Here is a 25,889-nt window from a genome sequence, read left to right on the forward strand (position 1 = left end):
ATGAATCCTGATGACCATGGTTATTCCCTGACTTTTCATGTTGTCATCATTAGGTCCAAGTTTTGTCCAACACTTTGAACACTGCAAAAGTGACATTATCAGCTGTACTGTTAGAATTAATTGTAACTCAACATCAGGTCTTTTTTTCCCCACTACATGAAAGGAAAATGATCAGTTTGGTAAATGTTCAAGTGTAGGAGGGAAAGTCTTAATTGAAACACACACACACACATCAGATGTGTTAGGCAACCAGCTTTCAAGAGAAGCAGGTGTGAGGAACATGGAAAATAGGTTTATTCTCTTTGTGATCATTATTTTAATATGTAATCTTAAAAGGCATGACTTTTTATTACAGATAGTATTCATGTACACTAGTAGACATACAATCATCATGCTTTCAAATTGGCACTTCATGCTCACAAAGGTTCTGAACCCTGCCTCGTTCAGCACTAAACTACACATGGACTACTTCAGTATAACTCGGTAAAAGGACTGGCCCTTATACAGCAGATAGAACTACAAAGAAGGTAACAATACATCTGTACATAGCTGCACTACAGTGTCATGTAACAAAACTAGACATACAGTACCAAAACCACAGCGTCTACATAGAGAAATAGCAATGGCAAAGAATTCCCAAAAAACATTTCAAATCGCCTTTTAAAATGAAAACCCCCTAACAAAGTTGTAGTTTAGCGGCAGCAGAGTCTCTTATCTAAGAAAGCCAACCTTAGCCAAGAGATGGAAGAAAATGCAAATATTTTCCAGTTTCACAGAACACTAAAATGTCTAAGCCACTATCTTATGGCACAAGAGAAAACACATCTTTGAAATAATAACCTGGAGCTTCAAATGATTTCGAGTCACACATTTAAAATGTGTAACAATGAAATGACTCTCAAACCCTCTGTATTATCAAGCCTTTTGTAAGGTGCGTGAAGTGCCAGTCAAGAAAGATGCTCTGGGTTCAGAGATTGCCCACTTAAATGGTAGAATAATACAGAATTCCCCTCCTTTGAAATCTCTTTAGAAATAAGTTCTTATTGACCTCTGGCAGCGCCGGCTTCATCCTCTTTAGGGCCGTGTGGCCCTTCTCTGCCCCGACGGGGATGTCAGCTGACAACATGGCCTTTCTGAGTAACAGACACCACTTAAACATGAAGAAGCATGAGTTATTGTTTTGTTTCAGTGAGCTGGCATGCTGTTCTATTACAGGCCAGATTGGGCACCAGAGAGGTTCCACTCGCTAGTCCCAAATTACATGTTTACCTCAGTACACTTTTTTTTTTATAGCAAACCAGAGAGTGACTGATTTTCTCTTGGCGCTCCTCAGAGTCAGGATTGTAATTTGCAAAGAATTAGGCGGTTGACTTCTTGGCGCCAGAATCCCAGGCTTGTTCTTCTGGTGGTTGCTAAATGTCTCAGTTTCTGGTGGAGGCAAGGCAGGGGATGAGTCCAGCTGTGTAAACAACCTTTGACATGTTCCCCACTAATGCGTACAAAGCCTCAACCCATCAGGTTCAACTCTGTCTTTTTCTAGTACATACCTCCTCTTCTCCTGTAGCCTTCATCATCCATCATTAGACATGGCTTTTTGACCGCCGTGACCGCTGATGCAACCCCGGGGTCAAGTCCCAGATCTGTGGGAGTCCTCCTCTCCCTGTCATGGCTGACAGCTCTCAGCTGTTCTGTCCCTCTCAGATTGCTGTTCAGCCACGCCGATGCTCCAAACATAGCAGCACCGTCTTCCCTAGTGTCAGGCCACTGTGTCATCATGTCTGTCTCAACAATAAATACCAGTGAATAAATACCATAGAAAGACACAAGCCACACTCCTGTCAGAACATCCGAGACGCTCCTCCATCTTCTGCCATCATGATCCCAGTCGTTGCTGTCAAGTCGTCTCCATGAGTCTTCATTTGGTTCATCAATACTACGTAATTGGAGTGTACAGACAGGTTTCATATTTGGCTCCACAGCAAAGTGAGACCAGCTTTGTATTGGCTGGTCAGACCTGATGCTCAGTAACTGTGATGTGAATCCACACAATCAACAAAAGAAACACCAAAAGTTACGCTTTGCTCCAGTGTCCCCAACAAAAGTCTCAGAGTTCAAGGGACATTTGGTGCGTGGCAGCAACACAGTTGCATCCATGCTTTCCATAAAGATTTTGTCACAGTCTGTAGAAGTCTGGCCAGAAACAACTTTTTTATCTAAACTAAAGCAGGGGCTGGTCACTTTGCTCTTTCCATGCGGCCATCTGATTCATTCTGCTTCTCCCCATTCCTCCCCAAATAATCTTCTACAAAAGATGTTTTGATGTGTGCACCTCACCTGCGTCTACTCATAGATACACTAAGGACAGCTATTCTATAACGGGGATCACTATGGGGGAGTTAATGTCTTGTGAGGGAATGTAGGTTTGGGGGGGGTGGGGGGGTGATACTAGTCAATGAACTTGTGTGTGTCTCCGTAGAGCCATCGTTGTGGAGGCATGGCTGCCTCGTTGAGATGATTGCACTCGTCGCTGCACTTGCAGGACTGGATGAACATCACGGACCTGTTGAAGCGCTCGCCATCAGGGCAGACGAAGGCCACGCTGGCAGTGCGTGTACGACGGGGTGAGCAGCAACGGCCATCCCTACATACCCCACAGTAGTTGGGCCTGTACAGGCGAGTGCTCCTGCAGCCGGCGTAGGACAGTCGGTGTGGCTCAGGGGCCTTATGGGTACGAGAGCACTTCCTTCCTTTCTGTGGTGAGAGTCAAAAGAGAGAAAGAGTGAATTCAGTTTCCCATTAACAGGAGTTTGAAAAGCTTTAGGGTCTACAGCCTTACACACAGTGGTGCTTTGACATGAATTATAATATTAGCATGCTAACACGCTGACAGTAAAAATGTTAACATGCAGATGTTTAACATATTTAGCATGATAATATTTGCTAATTAGCACTCAACACAAGGTACAGCTAAGGTATTTGGTCATAAACCAATGTATTGGACAAACTAAAAAGGGATCGTTATTACAATTTATCCTGATGGGGATGAACTAAATTTCATGGCAAATTTATTGGTTGACAACATCATGGTGGCTCTGGAGAAAAAAAAATAAATAGTGGATTATCAAAGCCATGGAAACATGAATGTTTGTACAAAATTTCAACATCCATTGCCAAGCTAGAAATCTTTTCTTTGGCGCACACACACACACACACACACACACACACACACACACACACGAAATAACTAACGCATGGAGAGATGAAAAACAAAGCTAATCCAATTAAGTACAGAGACAGGAAAAACCAAAATAAAGGTCAGAACCACAGATGAGTGCCAAAGAGGAACATGCCAACAATAGTTAAGGATTGATAGTGAAACACATCAACACCCACAACAACTCTGCAAACATTGGGAGAGCACAGAGAAACAGGTGCATAACAACCCATCAGCCTCATGAGTGGCTCATACCGGGAGGCAGAATGTTTCTGAGGGTGTTGCATATGAAATGTGAGTGAGGAACACAGTGGGCGAATCGAGTGCTCTTTAAATCACATAGCAAAGAGCCACTGAATGCAGCTGACAGCCACAATGTCGCAGTTTTAGCGTGGGAGAGCTCCAAACCCAACCCCCACAGAGAGTTTTTCCTTTGTCATGCCTCTGAAAACTTGTGGGATTTATGTAAAACTAAGTTTTGTTGTGTTTTTTCTAAAGCAAACATGTTGCATTTTAAAGTTACCAGAGATTGTGGCAAACATATGTTATGTTCTGGACTACTTCTCGGCTCTGTTACCCTGTGTCCAGTCTTTATACTAAACTAACTGGCTGCACCTTCATATTAACCATATGAGTGGTAAGAATCTTCTCATCTTACTCTCCGCCAGAAAGTGATGTACCTTCCAAAATGTTAAACTAATCTTTGATGCTTTAAATAACTTTTTTTAAAGTGAGACAACCGTGACCTGAACATGAAGCTGCACAGGGGGAAACGTGTTCTAAATCAGCTCTGTCGTCATCCTGTGGAGGATGTTTCCAACACAGCAACAGAACCGTTTATAGACAGAATGGACTAGAAAGGGCTCTGGCTACAGAGGGATTCAGGGGCGGGAGCTCTATACGTGCCATGATATTAATACCAATCTGACCCCTTGAGAGCAATCCTTAACTGAATCTCTTTAGCATGGTAGCTGGACTGCATGCTTGTGGGCCATTAGAAGAAGAACTGCAATCTATCCCTTTATGAGAATCTTAAGTCCCCAAACACATTCCTCACCTTGACAGGGATAGACATGGAGCTGCAGGGCCGAATGTTGCACAGACGTGTCTCCTTGATCAGCTTACACCGGGCATTGTCGTTGGTAACACGAGACGAGACGCCTATCCCACAGCTCCGAGAACACTGGGACCAGGAAGTAGTCTGAACTTCACACTGATCTCCCACCTGCCTCCAGGCTGGGAGAGATGAAGAAGAGGACAATAATGGACGATGCAAAATATGGAGGGGGAGAGACAGAGAAGCAAGTTCAGCAAAAGTAAAGCTGGGGGAAAGAGGGCCAGTGTGAGAGAGAAGGAAAAGGAGAGGTCCAGAGATGCAAAGCACACTAGCCTCATTCAGGCAACACTGACGCATAGAGAGGGTGATTACAGAGAGGGGAAAGTGGGTGACAGAGGTATGTGCTCTGTGTGTGTGTCTCTCAGAGAGAGAGAGAGAGAGAGAGAGAGAGAGAGAGAGAGAGAGAGAGAGAGAGAGAGAGAGAGAGAGAGAGAGAGAGAGAGAGAGAGAGAGAGAGAGAGAGAGAGAGAGAGAGAGAGAGAGAGAGAGAGAGAGAGAGAGAGAGAGAGAGAGAGAGAGAGAGACTCTGGTGTGCAAGGAGCCAGTGGAAAACAAGCCTCACATAAACGTTGCAGAGGGAAAGGCTCACAGTGAGGCCGTTTGTGCGTCAGGAGGCTAAAACGGCTAAAACATAAACATGATGCTTTACTGCTTGGAGGAAACAGACAGCACTCTGAGGCAACACGGTGGCACCCTCTCTTACCCGCCAGGTGCTTGTTTCCACGCGGCTTGTCCCACTTGCGCCCCACCTCCACCAGCTCGTTGCCCAGGGTGTCCTTCTCCTTTTTGTGCTTGTAGGGGTACAGCTTCCGGTAAGGTTTCGGGTAAGGCTTTGGGTAGGGGTAGGCCGGGTAGGGAATGAAAGGGTAAGGCGGGTAAACTGGAGACTGGGGTCGGCGGTGCACTGGGGGTACAAGGGTGGTACCCTTGTGGCAGTCGATGCTGAGGCAGCACTGGCCTGGCACCTTGACCAGCTGTGGAGCAGGACAGGAAGGGGATGCCAGGGGCACATGACTGGGGCAAAGGGGCACGCAGCCCACCGCTCCGTCGATGCAGGTACACTGGTGCTTGCAACCAGCGCGGAAATTCTCGCCGTTTTGATAAATCCTCCCGCTGTATTCGCACGAGCGGCCCTCTGCCTTTGCTGAGGGAAAGGAATTGGACAGACAGGTTGGTCAAAAATACTTTGGAGAACAACAACTGAGTATTCAGATATAAAATAGTCGGGATCCAGAGTAAACTCTGAAGCTGATGAAAACTTAAGTGACAGGAAGAAAGAACAAACAGGAAGAGGCTTGTGTGTAAAATGCATCTTTAATATGCATGGAAGGTAGCAAAGAAGAGAGAGGGAGAGAAACACTATCTTCATATTTATGAAGCAAGCTCTATTCTTGGACCAGAAAGGAATTTTGACTTGTTTACAATGTCCCTCCCTTTCGCTCCCTCAGAGGGACTCCCCAGAAAACACCCCGGATACCCCCCTTTATATAGAAACACCCCCAAATAAACACACATAAAAATACCACAGTGCATGTGTGTTTGTGAGTTTCATGGGGCTGTTTGTATACACACTGAACTAACTGACTAACTGAATCCCTGAGTTGGCCAGGTTTCAATTGCAGCTCATGAAGGTGCTCCGTTTTTGAAACGTGGCGCGGGCTTCAAACCCAAAGCCCCTATCAAAGAGAAACTCCAGCCGCTTGGCTCGGAAGCCAGATTCCCCCGCCCTGAAGTTACACATTCCCTCGCTCAGCCCCGAGCTAAACCCTGTGCCCAATCTAGACCCAAAAGCTCCTCCTGCATCTGACCCTCCAGTCCTCTCCTCTCTCTTTCAGCCTTCCTACCACCTCTGTGGTACGTACCCCTGCAGATGCCGTGGGTACGGCCTACATCGTTGCCATAGTTGCACTCCAGGCCTTTATGGTGGTCACAGGGCCGTCCTTCGTGGCAATCCTGGTTGAGCTGAGCAGCACACACCTTGCAGCAGCTGCATCCATCTGGGACTGAGCTGACCCCTGGGGGACAGGATGGGGGCCCTGCCGGACACTCACACACCACTGGACAGCCAGCAGTCACCTACAGGAGGGGACAGAGAGTGCACTTTAGTTAACCTGAATACTGGCAAACCAACTTCATACAATTTCCATGTAAGGAGGAGCCACACTGGAACTAAGCAGGACAATAGTTTGACTCATGTTTCACAGATCACAGAAATTCCTCAAAGTGTGTGGGGCTTAAGCATTTGCTGAATACCCAGCACTGTCCCAAGCCCCACAGGGATATCTGTAACCCTCTGTCGCCTTCCGCTTGGCATTCGCCAGGCGAGCGGGGATGAAAGGTACGTTCTCTGACCCAAACCCCTCACCCCACCCGACCCACATTCCCACTCCTACATCTTTTGTTTCTCACTCCTTCTCTCTCCATACACACTCACACACCACAGCCACTCCAACAACTCGCAGCAGGTATTGATATCACAGAGAGCTGCCAGTCTGACTGTCCACAGTCAGATCACCTGAAGGGATTCCTTCCTGACTCTGCCACTGTCTGAACCCAGGCCAGGTCCTGGTGTGCCACTGTCACCGGTTCAACTCACTCTTGTGGGTCTCAGGTGGGTATATTACACAATGCAGTAAAAATAGCGTTCCATTTTTACCGTTATCGTGGGGTATAGTACTTGAAACATCCCCTAACCAAAAGTCAGATAATATTCCTGTAGATATTTATAATGTGGGTTCATATTTAGCTTAAGTGTATTTTTATCTCTATTTGTATAACTGTTGGATAATATTACTGTAGTGTAAATTTGGACCTACAGAGAGATGGAAGCTTGCATACATATAGTTTGAAAAGGGGGGAATTGGTTTTGTTGACATTAGGTTAAGTAACCCTTTAAACTCTCACAAACGCCACTGATAACAAGTTTGTTCCAAATAGGCATCATTTGTTGTTTAATCAATGTATTTAGATTTAAACGAGTGTCTAAGCAGTGGATACAGGGGTACAAATAGGCCATGGTGGAAGGTAACTAAGTACATTTACTGGAAGTAAAACATTTGGACAACAACAAGTATTTCAATTTAATGTTACTTCGCTACATTTCAGAGGGAAATTTGTTAAAATTTTACATACATGATAATGACCTTACAGAAGATTATGAATTATTACAGATTAAACTATCCAACTGTACATACAATAGTTAAAATTGGTTCCACCTTGACCAACAACAGTAAAATGCAATTTCCACATGCATCAGTAATTAATATAATAACATAGAATAAAACTCACGGAGGCCACTGATACTTTTACTTGACTTACATTTTCATTGCAGGACCCGCATTGGAATCGTTTTATATTGCAGTGTTTTAAATGACCTAAATACTTGGAATACACTGGACATATTGAGTGTAGAGGTTCTGAGCACTTTCTGAAACTCAAGGACCTCTTGTAGTCTCAGAACCCCATTTTGGAAACCAGCAAAAAAAAAAAAAAAAAAAACAGATTTTCCAAACATTACAATCAAACATTGAGGTCATGGAAGGACAAAGTAAGTTTGGTAACTACATTATTAATCACGTGAGTGGAGCTGAATAGTGGGTAGGATTTCATTAGCCCATTATTTTGACATTCAATACTATACAGCAGGGAGATGGATGGAAGATTGGACTGTAATGTAACCAGACGACAGCAGCTCAAATCTGCTGCAGTAGGCTACAGGCACATGAAACAGTGACAATATAGGCTACTTCATACACTTACCAAGCCGACTGTCACCACTTGCAAGCCAGCAAATAATAGCAGTATCCCCATTCTGTCAGCTGATTCACAGACGAGACGAGAAAACCTTTAAAAACAGAAAAATTAATCCTCCACCGACTCAGAAACAATAGCTTTTGTCCATAAACGTTTAATCCGACATGCGAGACGGTCCATAAATGTCCCCCTTCACTTGTGAATTTTCATCGATCAAAGTTTGAGGCTTGTTTTTATATCAGCGCCGTGCTTTTTATGGCAGCCACGCCCACCCCAGACCTCCTTTAACCAATTAGGAGGCAGGCGCGCGGCCAAGGTATCCCAAAAGGGAGAGAGGGAGGGGGCGGGGCTTGGGGATCCAACACAGAGAGAGGAGGTTTGGGACGGGGGCGTGGCCAAGCATGAATGCAGTCATTCATAAAAATTCAGAATTACTACATTCCAAAACGGACCTGGCTTCTGGGTGTTTATTTATTTATGTTTGAGCGAAAATAATATTTTTGATGCTTTAAAGTTCTTTTCACACGCATACCTCTGTCTGGCTGCTGCTTTGTGAAAAGTAAAATAAATATACTCAGCTGCTAGTCTGTGCTACATTAATATGAGGGGGCAGCCATGGAAAACAGCTAGGAATTTCCTTCCCCCACTTTATAAAAATACTTTTAGACAAGAGCTGGACAGATAAAGTACATATACAAGGAGAGCAGAGTGTTCCTTGGAGCTGCATGATTGAGTGATAGTGATGCTGAAAATGATTGTGATAATCTCCTTTGCAATTCATCACTCTCCTTTCCTCCCTCCATATCCTGTCTTTAGCCCCCACATCCCTTTTACCTACACGGAGGTTCCCAGGACACCTCTCCACCTCCACCTCCACACACACACAACAGCCACCCATGTAAACACACAAGAATTTAGTTCATTTGGTTCAAGGTTTTTATTGAAGAGTGCATAGCGGTGATGAGGACCACCTGGATAATCTTCCTGTCATCTCTGCAGACACGCACACAGGAAACCAGCCATCTACAGCACCTGAGCTGGTGGCTAACATACACACTGAGGGTTAAATATATATTCCACATCTATACGCCAACATTACATTAAACTGTTCACCAGCGACACAGGCACTCGCAGTGGGCTGCTTGTTGTAGTTCAGTGAGAGGGGTGGTGGGTGGCTAATTGTTGTTTTCCCTTGCAGTTTCTCTAAAATGTGTCATTAAGCAGAGGGACGCTTGCAGTCATTTTTGTCAGAGGAGAAGATATCTACCCCCCCCCATCCTCTATACGCCGACCCCCTGCACTTAACTAAATGGCCACACATAGAGTGATGCATTCAGTAGGCCCGTGCTGTGCAGACGTGCACATGTCAATCCCATACAACCTCCATTTGCATATCAGAAACCTACTTCCATTTTGTGGCTCTCGTGTATCATCATTACAATCGAGTCACAGATATAAGCATCAAATTATCTAAAAATAATAAATAAATACAGCGATGTTTGAAAAACCAAGAAGGTCAGATACATTCAGGTTCTCATAGCATTTCCAAAATCTTCAATCTGCATGAAAAACACATGTCTGAAAAACAAATAATTTTAACTTGTTTTTCCAGTCGCAGCATGGCAACATGTTCACAGTGACAATAACATCCTGATGTTATGTTTACGTTATTCACAATCTGAGTTTTGCGTGTTAACATTTGGTCATAACCCAAAATATTAGAAACGATGACTGATTAGTAGCTATTCCCTAAGGAACATAGGCCATCAACAAAAGCCAAAGACATTAAGTTCAAAGCCACACTGCTGGGGGCGCAAAGTCAAGCTATTAAAGTCAGCAGCAAACACCCTCAGGGGAACCCATACATTTCATTGTTGAGATACTTCAGTCGAGACCAAAGTTGACTGACTGACCGATGTTGCTATGATAGAGCCATGTCTTTAACATGGTGAAAAAGAGTAAGAAGATACCTAGACAGGAATATACAGTTGCTTTAGGATTCTAGGAAATGCCTTCAGAATAACAAAAGTGTTGTTAAACAACCTTTTTTAAAAAGATCTAAAGATCACTGGGTATCTTCAGAAAACCAGATGCTTTGACGTGAATTTAATGATAAGACTTGAAGCACAAGCTAATCACACACACAGTATAACGCATACTGAATGTGTACACACACACACACACACACACACACACACACACACACACACACTCACACACACTCACACACACACACATACACAGACATACACAGAGCAAAATTATGTATTCGGCAAACGTCCATCCTCTTCCCACACAATCTGTCTCCCTCTGTCAGAGCGCGGTGGTGATGTAACAGGCCTGTGTAAACAAGATGAAGAGAGAAAATGAAGCAAGAAAAACCACTGGATTCTCTGAAGCTTGTATATGTGTGTTTGTTTATGCCCGCCCTCACAACACACACTCATACAGAGAGAGTAATGTGTTCTTGCTGTGTTCATATTTAAGTTCCATCGACTCATCAAAGAATTTGTCCTTTCCACTTTGGTGTCGGTGGCTTCCACCCTAGACATAATAAACAAGCATGCAGAATTTCCAACACACCAAAGTAGAGGCATTCAGCTCTTGGGGATACTAGACACTGCTACTGGGAACCTGCCCCTCGCTGTGACCTTTACATTCTGTGCTTACAGCCAACGTCAACTCCTAATGGTTAAAGTGACACAAGTCTGCTTTACGAGTTCACTGGAAAATCTCCCTGCCACTAGTATTAAAAAAGTCAAATGAAACGGTTGGAGGCAAAGGAGGAGGGTACAGGGTTGGCGAGCAGCGGCAGGTGAGAAACAGATCAAACCTTCAAAAACAAGTCTGTGCAAATGAAAAGCAGAGAGACTCAAGGGGGGTGAGGGGGAGAGAAAGAGAGGTGTGAGACACTTGCATGGAGCCAGGGAACCAGCTGGGTAGTTGAGTGAGGTCAGGGAAACAAAAGCAGCTCACTTTTCACATCTGACTCTTTGCCACAAAGAGCACAACATAAAGGGAAACACGAGGGGAATGGAAGTGGGTAGAAGAAGACAGGTGTGGAGTGTTTGTTTAGGAGCGCTCCTGCCAGACCTGCTGCGACACTCCCCCGACTCTTTATATGGTAGACTACAGCCTACAAACACACACGTAAATATGAATAGCCTATCTAAACACACACACACACATAGACAACTGGATTAACATCATTTGAGGAAATTCCAACAAATCATTTTTGAATAATATCTTTAGCTGCAAAGCTTTATGTCGAAGCAATGTAAAAGCCTGAAGCTCCCTCTTCTGCCCACTCTACATAATATTATTCTGGACTGTGGATGCAAGGGGACAGGTGTCTTTATTATATAAACACTTTGTAAGGAACTGTACAAACGTTATTGGGAGGGTCACAAAAGGGGGATGGTATTGTACCTTTTCTTAATCTGACTTTTTAGGGAGAGCATGGGAGGGTCTTTTGTTTTATTTAAATTATATGAATATGGTTAGGACACATACCCCATAACTGTAACATCCATTGCAACATCCCTAACTTTGTCTGCTGTATTTTATGTTATTTAACCACCATTGTTGTTAATGTGGTCTTACCTTGATTGCTTGTACCTTGACCGTCCTGTCGTTAATAAAACCTTTATAAAAATAAAAAAAGAAGATAACCACTTTGGCAAAGCTGAGTAAAAGTGTTCTGTTCTGTTCTGTGCATGTATGTGTGTGTGTGTGTGTGTGTGTGTGTGTGTGTGTGCAGAATGGACAGATTTAAGGTGACTATAAGAAGAAAAAAAGTGCAGTGTACACAGCCCGTTCCAAAACAGCAGAAAGGCGAAAGAAAACAAGCAAAGGGAGAGGGGTTATGAGACTGCCAGTAAGAAAGGATGAGAAGAGAGGGGCAAGGAATTTAAGTAGCAAAGTTATTTTTAAACCAAGAACAGGAACTCCACTGTTGACTTCCCAAACACTGAAACACCAGTATAAGAGTAGAGCTGGGAAAAGGATGACAGGGAGAGTATATACACACACACACACATACACTAAAACTCTTACAGCTGTCAGGTGTGTCACGTCCGTTTATCTTTGCATGCTCACATGTGGCCACATACTCATTGTAATGTAAATACAGTATATAGCTCTGTGTTTTAAGATATTCATGGACTCAAACCTTCACTGACACATGAGAAAGGCATTCATTTGAACTAAGTGTACAATTCCCATACATACAGTATATACATCTATATAAACCTACTATTTAGATATATTGCATTTGACCTAATTGACTATAATCAAGACGGTGTACATAAGGAACAGACAGTCAGAGTCTCCCAATTACAAGCTAGTGGTCAGTGTAACAGAAAGAGAGGAGCCTCAACATTTAAAAAAGGATGACCAGTAAAGGGACATGTAAGGAGAGAGAAAAAATCACGGTGGATACAGTTTCACACTAATTGAAATAAATACAAGGTCATCAACTGTAATCATCCTCTTGGGGCAATCTGCTCAACTACAGGCTTTATACTGTGTGCTTTTCTACTGGGCATGCCACCAGGCTGTTATTATCAAATAAAGACGTCTGGTTTTATGGGGACTGAGCTGGGACAAAACTCATACACACAAAGGCGGGAGGGGGGAGCATCCTGTGTATGCAAAGAACACACACCCTGCAATTCATGCGTGCTTTGTCAGGGGCTGTTATGAAACCTCAGCTGCATCAATGGCTGTTGTATTCCCAACTGCAGGCTTGTGTAGCCAGGATAGGAGTGTGAATGAAGAGCCACAGAAGTGGAACGATCAGGTGCAGCAGTTACAACAATCCCCCAAAGTTGTTATCTGTGAGGCGGCGTGCGGTACAATTTGCTCTGCGTCGCAGAGTATCATTTCGTCTTGACCTTTAGTCTGGGTCAGGGCCTTCTATGATGAATCAGGTCAGCCTTAGCATGCAATCCTGGCCTTGGCGCTCCTGATGGGGTCAAAGGAAACTGGGTCACCTGTACCTGTTCGTCAGTGCATATGCATCTTACTGATGCTGCCCACCCCACCAACCACCCAAGGCAAGGTCACGCCCTCTCCTCCGGATCCCCATCCCCTCCTTCAGCGTCTTCGCCCTCCCTTCACCTCCAAGGTGACACAGAGAGCACCCTTGTTCTAGCCTTCTCCTCCTTTCCATCGGGACCCCTCAAAAATCCCAGATATCCCTGCAATTTCCGGTGCAATGTTTATTTGGCAGAATGAGGGCTGGGGGTCGAGCTGCTTTGAAAAAAGAGCCTCACTCACAAACAGTTTGGGCTGCGTTTGAGGGTAAACATGTGCAGGAGGGGTATGCGAGGTGAGCGGTAAGAAGCACTGAGGCTTGTGTGTTCTGATCCTGACACACAGGTCCCACCTCAGCAGGGACACAGAGCACAGCTCTGTTCAGGCCCCAACGGCCACAGTTTAATAAACATCCCCCCCACCGCCTCAGCCCCCTCTGCTGGTGAAATGAGCACATGACACAGAAAAACAAGGTAGAACAAACACACTAAGAGCCTGAAATAATCATCTCTCAATGCCATAATAACTGAACTGAAGTGGGACTAGATAAGTAATTTCATCCACCGCATTATGCAAGGTGTTTATGCTATTTGTCCCCTGTATGGAACATGTTAGGAGTAAAAAAACACAACATAATAATGCAAACAGATACACCAACTAATGAACAAAACTATAACATCTTAACAGAGGTAAGTTTGTTGCAGAGATGTTTCCAGAGATTTATCCAGAAGCTCTAAACCTGAGGAAGTTGGTGGCCTCCCTTCTTTGGCTGGTCAACAGCCTCTCACTTCCTCCTGGATGAGAGCGGCTGCAGCAGCGGCACAGGTAGGGAATGGATGGGGGCGTCTGGGTAGGCGTAGGGTGAGGGCGGGGGGGAGTTTTCAGGCAGCAGGAGGGACACGTGTAGGAGGGAGTCTGACAGACAGATGGGAGGCAGGAAATGGGGTCGTCTGTCTCTCCTGTTGCTCACCGCTGTGTCTTGCTCTCGGTGGCCCGTCCCACCCCTGCATCTGGATACAAATAGTCGCTGCTGGTTGTTTGTAGTGACGGAGTCCTTCAAATTGCTATCTGCAATGCCCAGACTTTGTAACCACTCACAGAGCCTGGCATCTCCCTCTTTCTCAGTGAGCGATGGCACTACATATTTCTGTGTCCCCGCGCAGTCTACCTTATAGCTCCTCTTTCCCCTCTTTTGCTGCTGCTTTTCTTTCATCGCAGGATCCTCTGATGTCTGAAGTGGAGTCACCAATCTGCCCTGTCTGCCTCTGTTTCTGTCATTAGCTCCTGCAGATGGGCATAGGTGAGAAAACAGCCATCTGTCCTGCTGCCCGCTTTTTTCCTGAGGGCTTGCTGATATAGACCATGTGTCTGTAAAAACCACTGACCTAAACATAGCTCTCCTGTGGAGATCTGAGTCCACTTCAGGCTGAAGTGTTTTCAACACTGTGTTGGACTGGATATCCTCTGAGAGTACATCATTGCACCCCAGTGGACATATACTTGTATGAGCATGGTTACCTGTCTGTATATCCGTAAAGTTGTGTGTCTCTGAAGCTTCAGTGTGGTGTGTGTTTGCAGGCAGCACCGCTCTGGACCTGCAGAATAGAGAACGCAGTCGTCGGTATGGGGGCAGGCTGGCAGAGAGCCCAGGAGGTCCGATTCTGCGAAACAGTGGAGGAGGATGAAGACTGGAAGAGGGTCTCGAAATTCGAGCTTTGCCGTCAATGCTTTTATCCATCCTGTTCAACACATTCACAACAGTTCAAAGTGAGGGTGATCTTGCACTTAATTTATAAAATCAATCTTCTTTCAGCTTCACTTCTCTAAGAACTGAGGAAAAAATGTTTCCAAATGGAGGTAGTTTAGCAAAAATAAAGCAGTTGTTGTACAGGAGGTAGAAGAAGGTAAGTATGTATGTATCAGCCATTAAACACAATGGGAGTCTGACTCTTCATCCTTACAAGAGGATGCTTGTAGTTGTTATGACAAATGACCATGCCTCTTAGTAGAAATGACGCAAAGAACCAAGGCTTTTCCTCCGTACTCCTGCGTTCATCATCTGAGCCTGGACATTGCTTACCACAATGACTTTACGCTTTAGCAATCCTTTCTCAGGTAATATTGGCCCCGTCCGATGGTTCATCTGTGGTCCTCTCTGTCCAGTGTGTTGTCCAGTCTTTTTGAGTCTGACTTTTTCCTCTGAGCCTTGGATGACATACACTCTATGGATGACACCCATCTCCATTCCAAACAACCCACTCACCTTCTCTCTCTTTCATCCCCTTGCCCTTATGGACATGAAAGGAGCAGTCCATCGACTGTTCCATCTCAATAAATTATGAATTCATCGTGAGCAGAAACCAGAGATGAGAAGGTTGATACCACTCGCATGTGTATGCACGGTGTATGGAGCTAGAGCCAGGAGGCGACTAGCTTAGCTTAGCATAAAGCTTAACTTTTGTCAAGAAATAGTTAGATCATTCTATAAAATAACAAGATGTTTTTACATTTTTGTCTGTGAACAGATTATGCAAACAAGATATAAAATGTTAGAGTTCTTGGCGTTATCTAAGCCATGGACAGCAGCCAGTTGGCTTTGGGTTTAGCTTAGCTTAGCGTAAAGACTGAAAACAAGGGGAAACAGCTAGCCTGCCTCAGTCTGAAGGTAACAAAATTTGCCAGCACTTCTACAGCTCACATGTTAAATCTTGTGTGCAGATCACAGAATAAAAACAAAATGTTGTGGGTTTTCAGGGATTGTGCAATTTCTTGATCCATATCTCATTTGAGTGGATTACAGAAACAAACTAGAACATGTTTATTTGTAAGCTTTTGAGGCGCTTGTTGGCAGATTTAGTCTACTTTTTACACTTAGGTATTTCAGTCCAGAGGTTTCCAACGAAGGGTTCACGCCCCTCCAAACAGGACAAATCTGGGAGGTCTTGAGAAAATAAGAAAAGTTCTGTGAAACAAATCTGTGTTAATTCTTTGAATATGAATGAATCTCTAATCTCTGCTTTTAGTGAAATATTGAAGAGTTTTACCCCTTGAACAGTTAATTAAATGAAACCATCTGAGAAGTTTAAAGGGGAAATCTCTTTGGTGAAACCACAAACAACTCATCTGACATCTGAAACCAGTGGCGTCATTAGCCCTGGGCATCCGGGGCTACAGCCCCGGTGATATGGTGTCGGGACAGAGTGGACCCAAACGCAACACTCAGGCAGAACAGGCTTTATTGAAGGGGGAAAAAGGGATTGAGGGAGAGGCGGACGCCGGGGAAACACGGGCAAGGGGAACCATGGAGACTGCGACAAGGGAGCTTGTCACAGTCACAGAGCTGGGCAGATATAAACATTTAGAAAATCAGGCAAATATCTTCTCAGTTTAAGGCTTTATGTTTTACTAATACAACTGAAATCTGGTGAGCGCACACCATGGCACTGTTGACCCTGTTGGAAAGCAGCCTGCGTCGCTCTTTAACAAGCCGTTGTAACAAAATCTGTGACCCATCAGATTCTGTGACTACACCCAAACGACGATGTTTTCCTAACCATAACCAAGTACTTTGTGTACCTAAACCCAACCAAGTACGTGAAATACTTTCACTTTCCATTAACGGCGCATTAAAAGCGTTTAGTCTCTGCAGAGCAAATAAAGACTACACACTGTAAGATCTATGTCAGACGATCACTGCATTGATTGAGATATATTAAAAGTGTCCTGTTGTTGAACAGAGCATCGCTTTGGACATAAGCCTGTTTCTTTTCTTTAACACACATTGGTTACTATTTGTTTTATAGCGATGTCAGACGGTGAGTCCATAAACAGAAGATCACCAGTGAAACTAATCTTTCAGTCAGCAGCTACCAGCTGTTATTTATTTTTGAGATGCACAGGGAGAGAGAGAGAGAGAGAGAGAGAGAGAGAGAGAGAGAGAGAGAGAGAGAATATGGTGGATAAAACAGTCCTGTTGGGTTTTACGCATGAGCTGCTCTCGTGTTACTGCCACAATAATTCTTCGCATTGTGAAGATTATTTAGATATTTCAGGAATAATCAGATTGTATTGGCAGCCTGTGCCTCTGCAAAGCAAGCGGTTTGGTTGGCTACATCTCCATAATAAAAGGCACAGGCAACTAAAGTTGGCTGGGCAGCAAAAGTGATATTTTAAAGCAATCTTATACACACCTTCATGGAGATTTAAAAAGGAAAATAACTGTAGAAATAGCTAAATTACAGATAATCAGCTTCTTCACTGCATTTGCAGGAATATTTTAATGGGCTACTTAAAAAAAATAAACTCATACAGTTGCCTAGCCAATGCAATAGACTGTCCGTTTTTACTCTGATAGCCTATCTTGACCTTTCCTCATGTGGACACATAGGGGCTGACAAATGTACTTGCCCGTCAGATCCACAGATCCTGGAATGCTGAGTTCACTTAACAACTGCCTTTGTGAAGTTAAAAAATGGATGTCAAATAATTTCCTCCAGCTGAACTCAAACAAAAAAGAAAAAGAACAAAAAGAAATCCTGGTCATTGGGTCCCAGCATATGGCAAAACAAATACTGCCATCTGCTGGTTCCCTAGAAAATAACATTAAGCCTGTTGCAAAGAACCTTGGTGTCTGGTTTGATATTAATTTAAATTTCGAGCAGCACACCACAAAGCTTGTTCAATCGTGTTTTTTCGACACCAAGACCATTTTACATGCCTTCATCTCATCACGCCTGGATTATTGCGGAGCCTAACAGCCTAACAGCCTTTTCACTTGTTTAACCCAAAAATCTACTGATCGACTCCAGACTGTCCAGAACTCAGCTGCCAGGCTTTTAACCAGAACAAAGAAATATGACTACATCACCCCTATTTTAGCTTTATTACACTGGCTCCCAGTATGTTTTAGAATTGACTCATGGCCTCTCGCCTTGTTATATTTCTGACCTTTTAGTCCCATACGCACCAGCACGTACCTTGAGATCCTTGGGCAGAGGTCTGTTGTCTGTTCCAGAGTCTCGACTGAAAACTAAAGGGGACAGAGCGTTTACTGTCAGGGCCCCGAGGCTCTGGAACAGCCTGTCCGAGGAAATCAGGTCGGCTGAGTCAGTGAACTCTTTTAAGTCCCTTCTTAAAACATACTTTTATAGGAGAGCCTTTCCCGATCTTATTTGACTTTATTTTATCTCTTTTATTCTATTTTACTTGTTTTATATTTATTTTTAAAATGTATTTTAGTCTTTTCAGTGTTTTCTTGCTTTTAACTTGTATTGTTTTTGTATTATTGTCTTTTGGGTATTATTGTCTATACAGTTGTTAAAGCACTTTGTAACTTGTTTTTGAAAAGTCCTCTACAAATAAAGATTATTATTATTATTATTTCAACTGGGATCCCAAACTGAGCAGACCTAATGACAAACCACAGGCAAACATCTCTCTCAGTACAAAAGAGAACCTATATTGTCTCATGGAAGACAGTCTCAGCTGCCACTCACTTGCCTGACCTGTGTGTGGCTTTCAAGGATGGTCAGGCTCATATTAGTTTAGGTAACCGGTAGTCAAAAATACTCATAGTGTAAGTTCTTTTTAAATTTGTCCCAAATCCAAGATTATTGCTAACTTCACATCTTGTTCCCTTGTTCTACATGTATCAGTACTGCACTGGTACACTGATGGTAGTCTGTAATAATTACCCTGTAAACTCTGAAGAATTGCTCTTTACATTACCCTATATTGTATTTTATAATTGTATTATATATTTTTTTCATTATAAAATGTGTTAAGTGACTCACAACTGTATCTGTCGGATATGCCAAAATGTAGGTGAGTAAAATGTACAATATTTCACCCTGAATTGTAGTGGAGTAGAAGTAAATAGTAAATGGAAATTCTCAATGAAAGTGCCACAAACATGTTGGCTCCTTATACCGTAACTGAGTAAATGTACTTAGTCACTTTTCACTACTGACAATAGGGACTACAGAAATAACACACTTTTTTTCAAGGATAAATTCCCCCTTTTGCATTGCTTTTAGGAAACGGGCCGTGCTGTGCTTCCCAACCTGTCCATGCGATGGCGCTACTCACAGTACTGCGGCCATGAGAGGCGATTTATCTGCGGCACCAAAGCGGAAGCACTTCATTGGTCCACAAGGCCAAGATCAGCCCTTGAAAAGCAGCAAGGTAAATACGGGCAACGCTTTAAATTCATCTATGCAGCGTGAGATATCTGGGAATGTGCTGCCCAAACTGTTCGGTTTCAGTGTCTGTGTGTTTCACAACGAGAGGAGGCGATGGCGGGTGAGGTTAGGAGGAGGAGGAGGAGGAGGAGGACGAAGAGGGCAAAGTCATATGTAACGTAGGTTAATGGAGGAAACGAGGCGCCGGTAGCTCCGCAGCGAAGCCGTGAAAACACCACCCACAAAGTTGGTGGGAGGAGGATTGACCTAGTTATTATTAAGGAAACATTTATAAAGAAAACTTTGGTTGTGTTAACATCGTTTGTGTCTTCGTCTTCGTTGTGTTTTAACAGCAGAGCAACATGGCTGCGTTAAGAGAGGATCTGTTAATGATGTTAACCTAATTTGACCGACAAGACAGGTTTACCTGCACGACCCCTCAGACAATTCACACCAAATAGAAATACCCTTAAAAAAACATGTATTTATTGCATTTTATACCCTTTTCTTTTCCTAACCCTCGTCTGTGTTCTTGATGTGTTTTATAAATGTATATCATACTTAGCATTGAACTTGTGTTTTGACACGTCCTATTGTAAATGTGTAATGGTCCAACAGGTTAGGGTTACTTGTGGGGTGGGATTTTGTTGAGATATATCAAACTGTATTTCTTCGTGTGGTTTGTATAAGCACATAGAAAGCAGGTTTATCAGCCTAACTAATAATTTACTTTGCTTGTTTTTTTGTTTTGTTTTTCTGTCTGCCAGCTCGTGGACTTGAGCTGCTGAAAGTAATAGTGACAGTATTTGCAGCCCTAAGCCCTTTCATTTAATTTTAATTATCAATTAATCCTGGAGGTTATTATATTAATCCCTTTGGCTTTAAAAGGGTATAAAAGAAGAGACAATTCCCAAGTTGTCTTATTCAGATATCTTGTTTTGTTTTGTCAGTCCTTAATTTATCATAGGAAGCGATAATATCCTATCAAACCAGCAAATATTCACATCTGACAAGCTGGAACCAGGCAATTTGTGGTATGTTTGCTTAAAGGAACAAATGATTTATTGATTTGATAAAGTTGTTGCAGATGAATGTTCGGTTGAAGGACTATCGATTTAAAATCTAATCTTGTAATGCTGCATGGTATATATGTACGGTTTAAATGGATTCAAGCTTCAAGTCAGATAAGAACTGTAGCGGTGTTTTGAAGGATATCCCAGTGCTTTCTGAGCTTACCATGACATTATATTTGTGGTGCAATCTAGCTAACCCTTAATTTTGCTTCTGCTAAATGCATGTAAATCATACAGGAAAACACACAAGCCCTGGTACGCCCTGGGAATGACTGTAAACACACTGGCCTTATATAAGTGTGATGTGGGACAGTAAAAGCATTGTGCAGTCCCTTAACCACTGTCAAGCTAGCGTAATACCACAGTGGACTATTAATCAACATTCTTCTGTTCTGTTATCTGATGTCGTTCACACAGATGGCTCACAGGCTGCTAGTACGTAGAATTTGGACGTTCTCTGCGAAAGACATCCGCTGCCTCCCATCATCCCCTGCCATCGCCGCCACCTCTTCTTTCTCCACCTCCCTACAGTCCGCCACGACCCGGGTCTCCTTCCTCTCTCCGTCACGCACCCTACCTCGCTGCCTTCCTCACGCCTCCCGCCGGGAAGTCTCTTTCAATGTTCAGGACCACGATGACTTCACAGACCGGGTCATCAAAAGCGAACTGCCCGTGCTGGTTGACTTCCACGCACAGTGAGTACCTCAGGGAGAGACGGTGGCAGATAACAGACACAACTGAATGAGGGTATAGATACATTGAAAGTGATCAAATGTTATGTGTTTTAGATCATTCTCATGTTTCTAATGGATAAATTAAGAAAAACAAGCAACTGTTTGGATTTGAGAGCAAAGAACAATATAGGATTTCTCTTTTTTACTTGATATTAATCAGATCTACAAATGTCCTGTTGCTTGAATAACTGGGTAAGTGACTGACTAATGGCAGCGTTACAATCCTGTAGAAGCCAACTAATGAAGCAAATCACAGCAATATTAAAAACCTGGTCTTTAAATTTTAAAGACGATGGATTTTGCCTTAACATGCAACTAAATGATAAATTTAAAATCATTCTTTCAGCTAGTTCTTTTTCTAATCCTAGAAAAGATTTCATGCTGGTCATTATCCAGCCTGTGCTTTTACAGAAGGTGAATGTGCAGTTATTACCCACCTGGTATGCTAAAATAAAATGGCATTACTCTGTATTAACACTGATGTGTGACTGTTGTTTGGGGATTCAGGCACTGACCTTAGAAAATACCGTGTTTGTGTGTGTGTGTGTGTGTGTGTGTGTGTGTGTGTGTAAAATAAATACACATGTACTCACATGACTGTGGGCATTGCACTTTGAAGTCATGTGAAGTTACACAACGGCCACTGTATAGAGAGGTCTTTACCTCCATAACTTCCATATTGTCTGACACTAATTCTTCTGTTTTACAGGGCCTGTTGTCATCAAAATCTTCTACCTGAAGTTCATTATTCAGTATTTCAAAATTGAAATTACCCCCCGCCCTCTTCTGAAAAGTAGTTAATGGCTTAATATGGCATAAAGACGTCTCTATCACTTTAACTTGTTATACTTTTGTTTTGTATAGGCTTTTTTCACCTGTCGCAGCAGGATAGAGGATTTGTATTTACTAGGGCTGTAACGGTTCTGTTGCAATAAATATCCACCGATCTTGTAACTTAGCCTAATACTTTTACCTGTTAATACACCTGGGCAGCCCTTCCAAGTAAAGTCTACAGTGTATGTAACACTGTATTTAAAGTTGGGGCAAGCTGTAGGCCTGTATTTTGTAAGAATTACACCGTACACCTATTTTATTGTCTTCCAGCTGCGTGTGACTGTGCCAGCTTCTGCTCTAATGCTGATCATAGCACTAGCACACCATCAGGACTTCACGCAACAAGACTCATACAAATAATTAAAATGAATCCATTACTGAAAGAACAGAATGGACTCAAACGAGAAGTAAAGTGCTCTAAATAAAATCTATTTTTAGTTTATAAAAGGCTGCAGGTACAGTAAGTCTGTCGTTTTCAGGCCCAGGATGATAGTTTAGGAAAAATGATAACTACTTAGCAACAACATTTTGGACCTCCATTGTTTTCTTCAAAATAAAGGGGGGAAAAGCTTTTTGTTTATATGAATCATTCATCTTGTGACCATTCGGATTATACACACGTTTCTTTATTTTATGAATGAACATGAGTTGGCGCGAGTTGTTACTCCCGTTCCCACAAATAGTTTGCCAAATCTACAGTATACTGTAGACGAATGCGCTCCACTGATACACATTTAAGGCAAACGTCAATTCACGGGTTTCCAGGTCTCAGGATGGAGAAGCGATGGTGGGAGGAAGCATAATTAGCTGAATGGAAAACATAACTTACGTAACACTTGGGTTTTCCTGTTTTGACAAGTCAATATGGCTTTGCAAAAGGCCAATTTGTTTTACCGTTGAAGGTGTTCTACCTGTCAGTAGTCATCTTTTAAATTATTATTATAATACTAATTATACTACTAAAATATAGTAATTGTGACATGCATTTGAAATGATTTGCTCAATATTTAAAAATCTTCAGTAGTTTATTTAATCGTCTTACTGGTGGTACTCAGTACTTGTGTCTTACTGTGAATAAACACTTGGACATTGGTTCTACTTGTGTGTTTTTAGGTGGTGTGGTCCCTGCAAGATCCTTGGGCCAAGGTTGGAGAAGGCTGTTGCAAAACAGAAAGGCCGTGTTGCCATGGCAAAAGTTGACATAGACGATCACACAGACCTGGCAATCGAATACGGGGTGAGACTTGCAGTATTTTTGTGGTGTTACTGACATTCGTTAAATTTACCATCTGAACTTGTATTGTGACGAATACCCATTGTTATAACCTTTTGAATGAAATTTTTATAAAACTTTGCTAAAGGGACATAATTTGAGGTCAAAGTACTTGATGTATTGCATGTTGTTAAGTGTAAAATATTGTTCTTGTCTTATAACCATAACTCTGTGTGTCTTCAGGTGTCTGCAGTTCCGACAGTAATCGCCATCCGGGGAGGTGACGTTGTTGACCACTTTGTGGGGATCAAAGATGATGATGCGCTGGACTCCTTTGTCAGCAAGATCATTGGACAATAAACCAGCTTGCCCTGTCCTGCCATTCACTACCATTATGGCGCTGTTTTGTATGATTCTGGTAGCTGCCATGTTGAGCCTGTTGAGCAACAAAACCATGCCACAATGCCAGCTGGCAAACTCTCAAATGCTCACACCCATCCCGAGACACTCTGCTTCAGCTTTGCATTATTGCTTCTGTCTTTGTCTCCCTCTGTTTCTTTTGTCTAGTGATGGGTGTGTGCCTCGACCAACCTTGTAGTTCTTACCGTGCTTCATTTTGCAGCGGTTCAGTCTCTTTCATAATGTGAAGGCTCCACGGCTCTATTCTTACTACTAGAGCAGCTGAGCTGTTGTGTTTGCTGTAAAAGTTTGTAGAAGTTAAAATATACAGCTGTACTGCACTTATACTGTATAATGAGGGATGAACATTTCTAGTTTTAGTGGTGGAGAGTATTTAACTTAAAACCTGACAATACTGAATGAGGTTTGTCCCAGTGTTGCGTGTAGTTCCTGCTTTTGTCCACACGAGGGTGGCATTTCTCTAACGTCACAAAGCCTCACATGGTCATTTTACACCATAATGCCTAATAATAGGGGAAAAGTGTGTTTGTGTTAGAGTGTGTGTGTGTGTGTGTGTGTGGGTCCTGACTGAAACTTAGTCAAGTGGGAATTAAATATATGAGAGCAAATATGAGTTTGATTTAGTTTATTACTGAAATGAACTCGATGTACGGGAAACATGACCAAGTGAAGTAATAAAGGAGTCAAAAGATGTTCTGTATTTGAATTGTGTTTTTGTCTGTGGTTGGTTGGTTGGGGGGGGGTGGCATGGGGTATAGCTTTAATGGCCCCTGATACAATATTTAAGTTATGCACTTTCCTTGTGTTGGTTGTTTTGACAGCACTGGAAGGAAGGATTCAGAAATGGGTTATTGGTGTGATGTTGGGCTGTGAGGCTGTGGCAGTTTAAAGAGGGGAAATAGAGTTTTGAAGTCTACTAAGTTCTTCTCACCAGGGAAAAGTGATGGGAGCTTTTCACAGAGTGTTAGGTTGATCATGAAGTAGCTCTGTTATTCCCCATTATGTGTAGTGTTGTATGCCCCCCATCTCTCTGCCTGAACATGTAGGTGTTACTCATGCTGTCACAACGCTGCCATCAGTGTAACTAAAACTCCTACTCCATTTATTGCTTTCCTTTAAATTACCTCCCTTCTGTCATCAGCGTCCGTCTTCGTTCTCTCTAATGTTTGGTTTCACACCTGACCAGAAATCCTCCACCAAACCGCCTTTCTCTCCTCCATCAGAGTCGATGACAACATACGCTGTGGTCAGATGGACTCTGACCCTCCAGCACACAGTCGCTGCCCCATTCGCTTGCTTGTTTGGAAGTTGCTATGGTTGTCGTTGTTCCCAATTGTCAAGTCAGTCAGTTGTACTTATATAACCAGCATAATAAAATTACAATACGGACAATCAGGATGACAAAGTTATGAATAGATTGTAATATATATGGATCTGGGAGGTCGACGAGCAGCTTGTGTGTGGGGGGGGAGTATAGGATTAAAGCATTTCTGTGTCAGTGCCCGCTAGACACACTCAAGTAAATGAGGTGAAATGAGGCTGAAGGAGACAGGAGAGCACCTGCAGTCAGAGTCCCTCCAGTCATCCCCTCCTCTGTCACTACTCGCTAACTGAAAAACATTCCCACCGCTGCCTGCCTTCCTATCCTGGCATGTCATTACAGAGCCCACAGCTGACAGAGGGACTCCGGACCGCTTATTAAGTGCACATCATTTGACATGTTCCATCTGCACTTTCAATGGTCCTGGCTCGGATTAGATCATAGCAGATGAAGCCCAGGGGGTATATTTATGCAGACCTGCTCAGTAGCGGACCAGAGGGAGGGACCCAGTGGTTTTAGAATAGGGGGAATTCCACTGGCATTACATAAGCAGGTGTGAGCAAAGCAAGGGATCCAGATGTACTAACGCAATTGTGTGCTGGATTAAAGACATTCCTGCATAGCTGGTAGATGTCTCGGACTGCATGACAGAACCTTTTGTCAATGCTCTGCCATTTTAACCGCTTCCTGCTTGTTCTGTCTGCTTCTAAATAGTCAGTGACTGGTCTCGAGGCCTCCAGATTCACACTCATGAAGCTGCCCCCTCCCCAACCTTCCCCGACAGGTTCTTAGCTCATCCTCTTTATCTGCCTTCAGAGAAAAGAGGTGACTGAATAGATGACGACAAGCTCCAAAGGTTCAAGAACAGCACGTAACCCTACACCTCTTCCGCCAAAAAACAATAGACCACACCTCCATCCTCGCTCCCGCTGTCTCTCTCTCTTACTCAACCACTCTTGTGACCATATAAGGCAAAAAAAGACAGGGGAAGCCA

General features: G+C 43.2%; 2 protein-coding genes across 2 annotated transcripts; one reads left to right on the top strand and one right to left on the bottom strand.

Annotated features, from left to right (window-relative positions):
• Positions 1 to 272: 272 nt before the first annotated feature.
• Positions 273 to 8,312, bottom strand: si:ch211-106h11.3 (CCN family member 1). Its single transcript, XM_038693844.1, has 5 exons — positions 8,091 to 8,312; positions 6,194 to 6,407; positions 5,035 to 5,475; positions 4,272 to 4,450; positions 273 to 2,751 (listed from the first exon to the last, which is right to left on the bottom strand). Exons 1-5 carry the CDS (start codon positions 8,139 to 8,141, stop codon positions 2,446 to 2,448), a joined length of 1,191 nt encoding a protein of 396 aa, XP_038549772.1. The 5' UTR covers positions 8,142 to 8,312; the 3' UTR covers positions 273 to 2,445.
• Positions 8,313 to 19,292: 10,980 nt separating this feature from the next.
• On the top strand, positions 19,293 to 23,663 carry txn2 (thioredoxin 2). Its single transcript, XM_038693856.1, has 4 exons — positions 19,293 to 19,421; positions 20,791 to 21,068; positions 23,055 to 23,178; positions 23,398 to 23,663. The coding sequence occupies exons 1-4, from the start codon at positions 19,335 to 19,337 to the stop codon at positions 23,512 to 23,514; spliced, it is 606 nt and encodes a 201-aa protein (XP_038549784.1). The 5' UTR covers positions 19,293 to 19,334; the 3' UTR covers positions 23,515 to 23,663.
• Positions 23,664 to 25,889: the final 2,226 nt, after the last annotated feature.

This window comes from Micropterus salmoides, unplaced genomic scaffold, assembly GCF_014851395.1.
Source record: "Micropterus salmoides isolate LMB-PRFRI ecotype aquatic unplaced genomic scaffold, ASM1485139v1 Ms_hic_scaffold_10, whole genome shotgun sequence".
Lineage (NCBI taxonomy): Eukaryota > Metazoa > Chordata > Actinopteri > Centrarchiformes > Centrarchidae > Micropterus > Micropterus salmoides.

Coding starts and splice junctions, on each gene's coding strand:
- si:ch211-106h11.3 (XM_038693844.1), bottom strand. CDS start 8,141: ATGGGGATACTGCTATTATTTGCTGGCTTGCAAGTGGTGACAGTCGGC. Junction 6,408..8,090: donor AAGTGGTGACAGTCGGCTTG/GTAAGTGTATGA, acceptor CCCCTCCTGTAG/GTGACTGCTGGCTGTCCAGT. Junction 4,451..5,034: donor TGGAAACAAGCACCTGGCGG/GTAAGAGAGGGT, acceptor CATCTCTCCCAG/CCTGGAGGCAGGTGGGAGAT.
- txn2 (XM_038693856.1), top strand. CDS start 19,335: ATGCAGCGTGAGATATCTGGGAATGTGCTGCCCAAACTGTTCGGTTTC. Junction 19,422..20,790: donor ACGAGAGGAGGCGATGGCGG/GTGAGGTTAGGA, acceptor TCGTTCACACAG/ATGGCTCACAGGCTGCTAGT. Junction 21,069..23,054: donor CTGGTTGACTTCCACGCACA/GTGAGTACCTCA, acceptor GTGTGTTTTTAG/GTGGTGTGGTCCCTGCAAGA.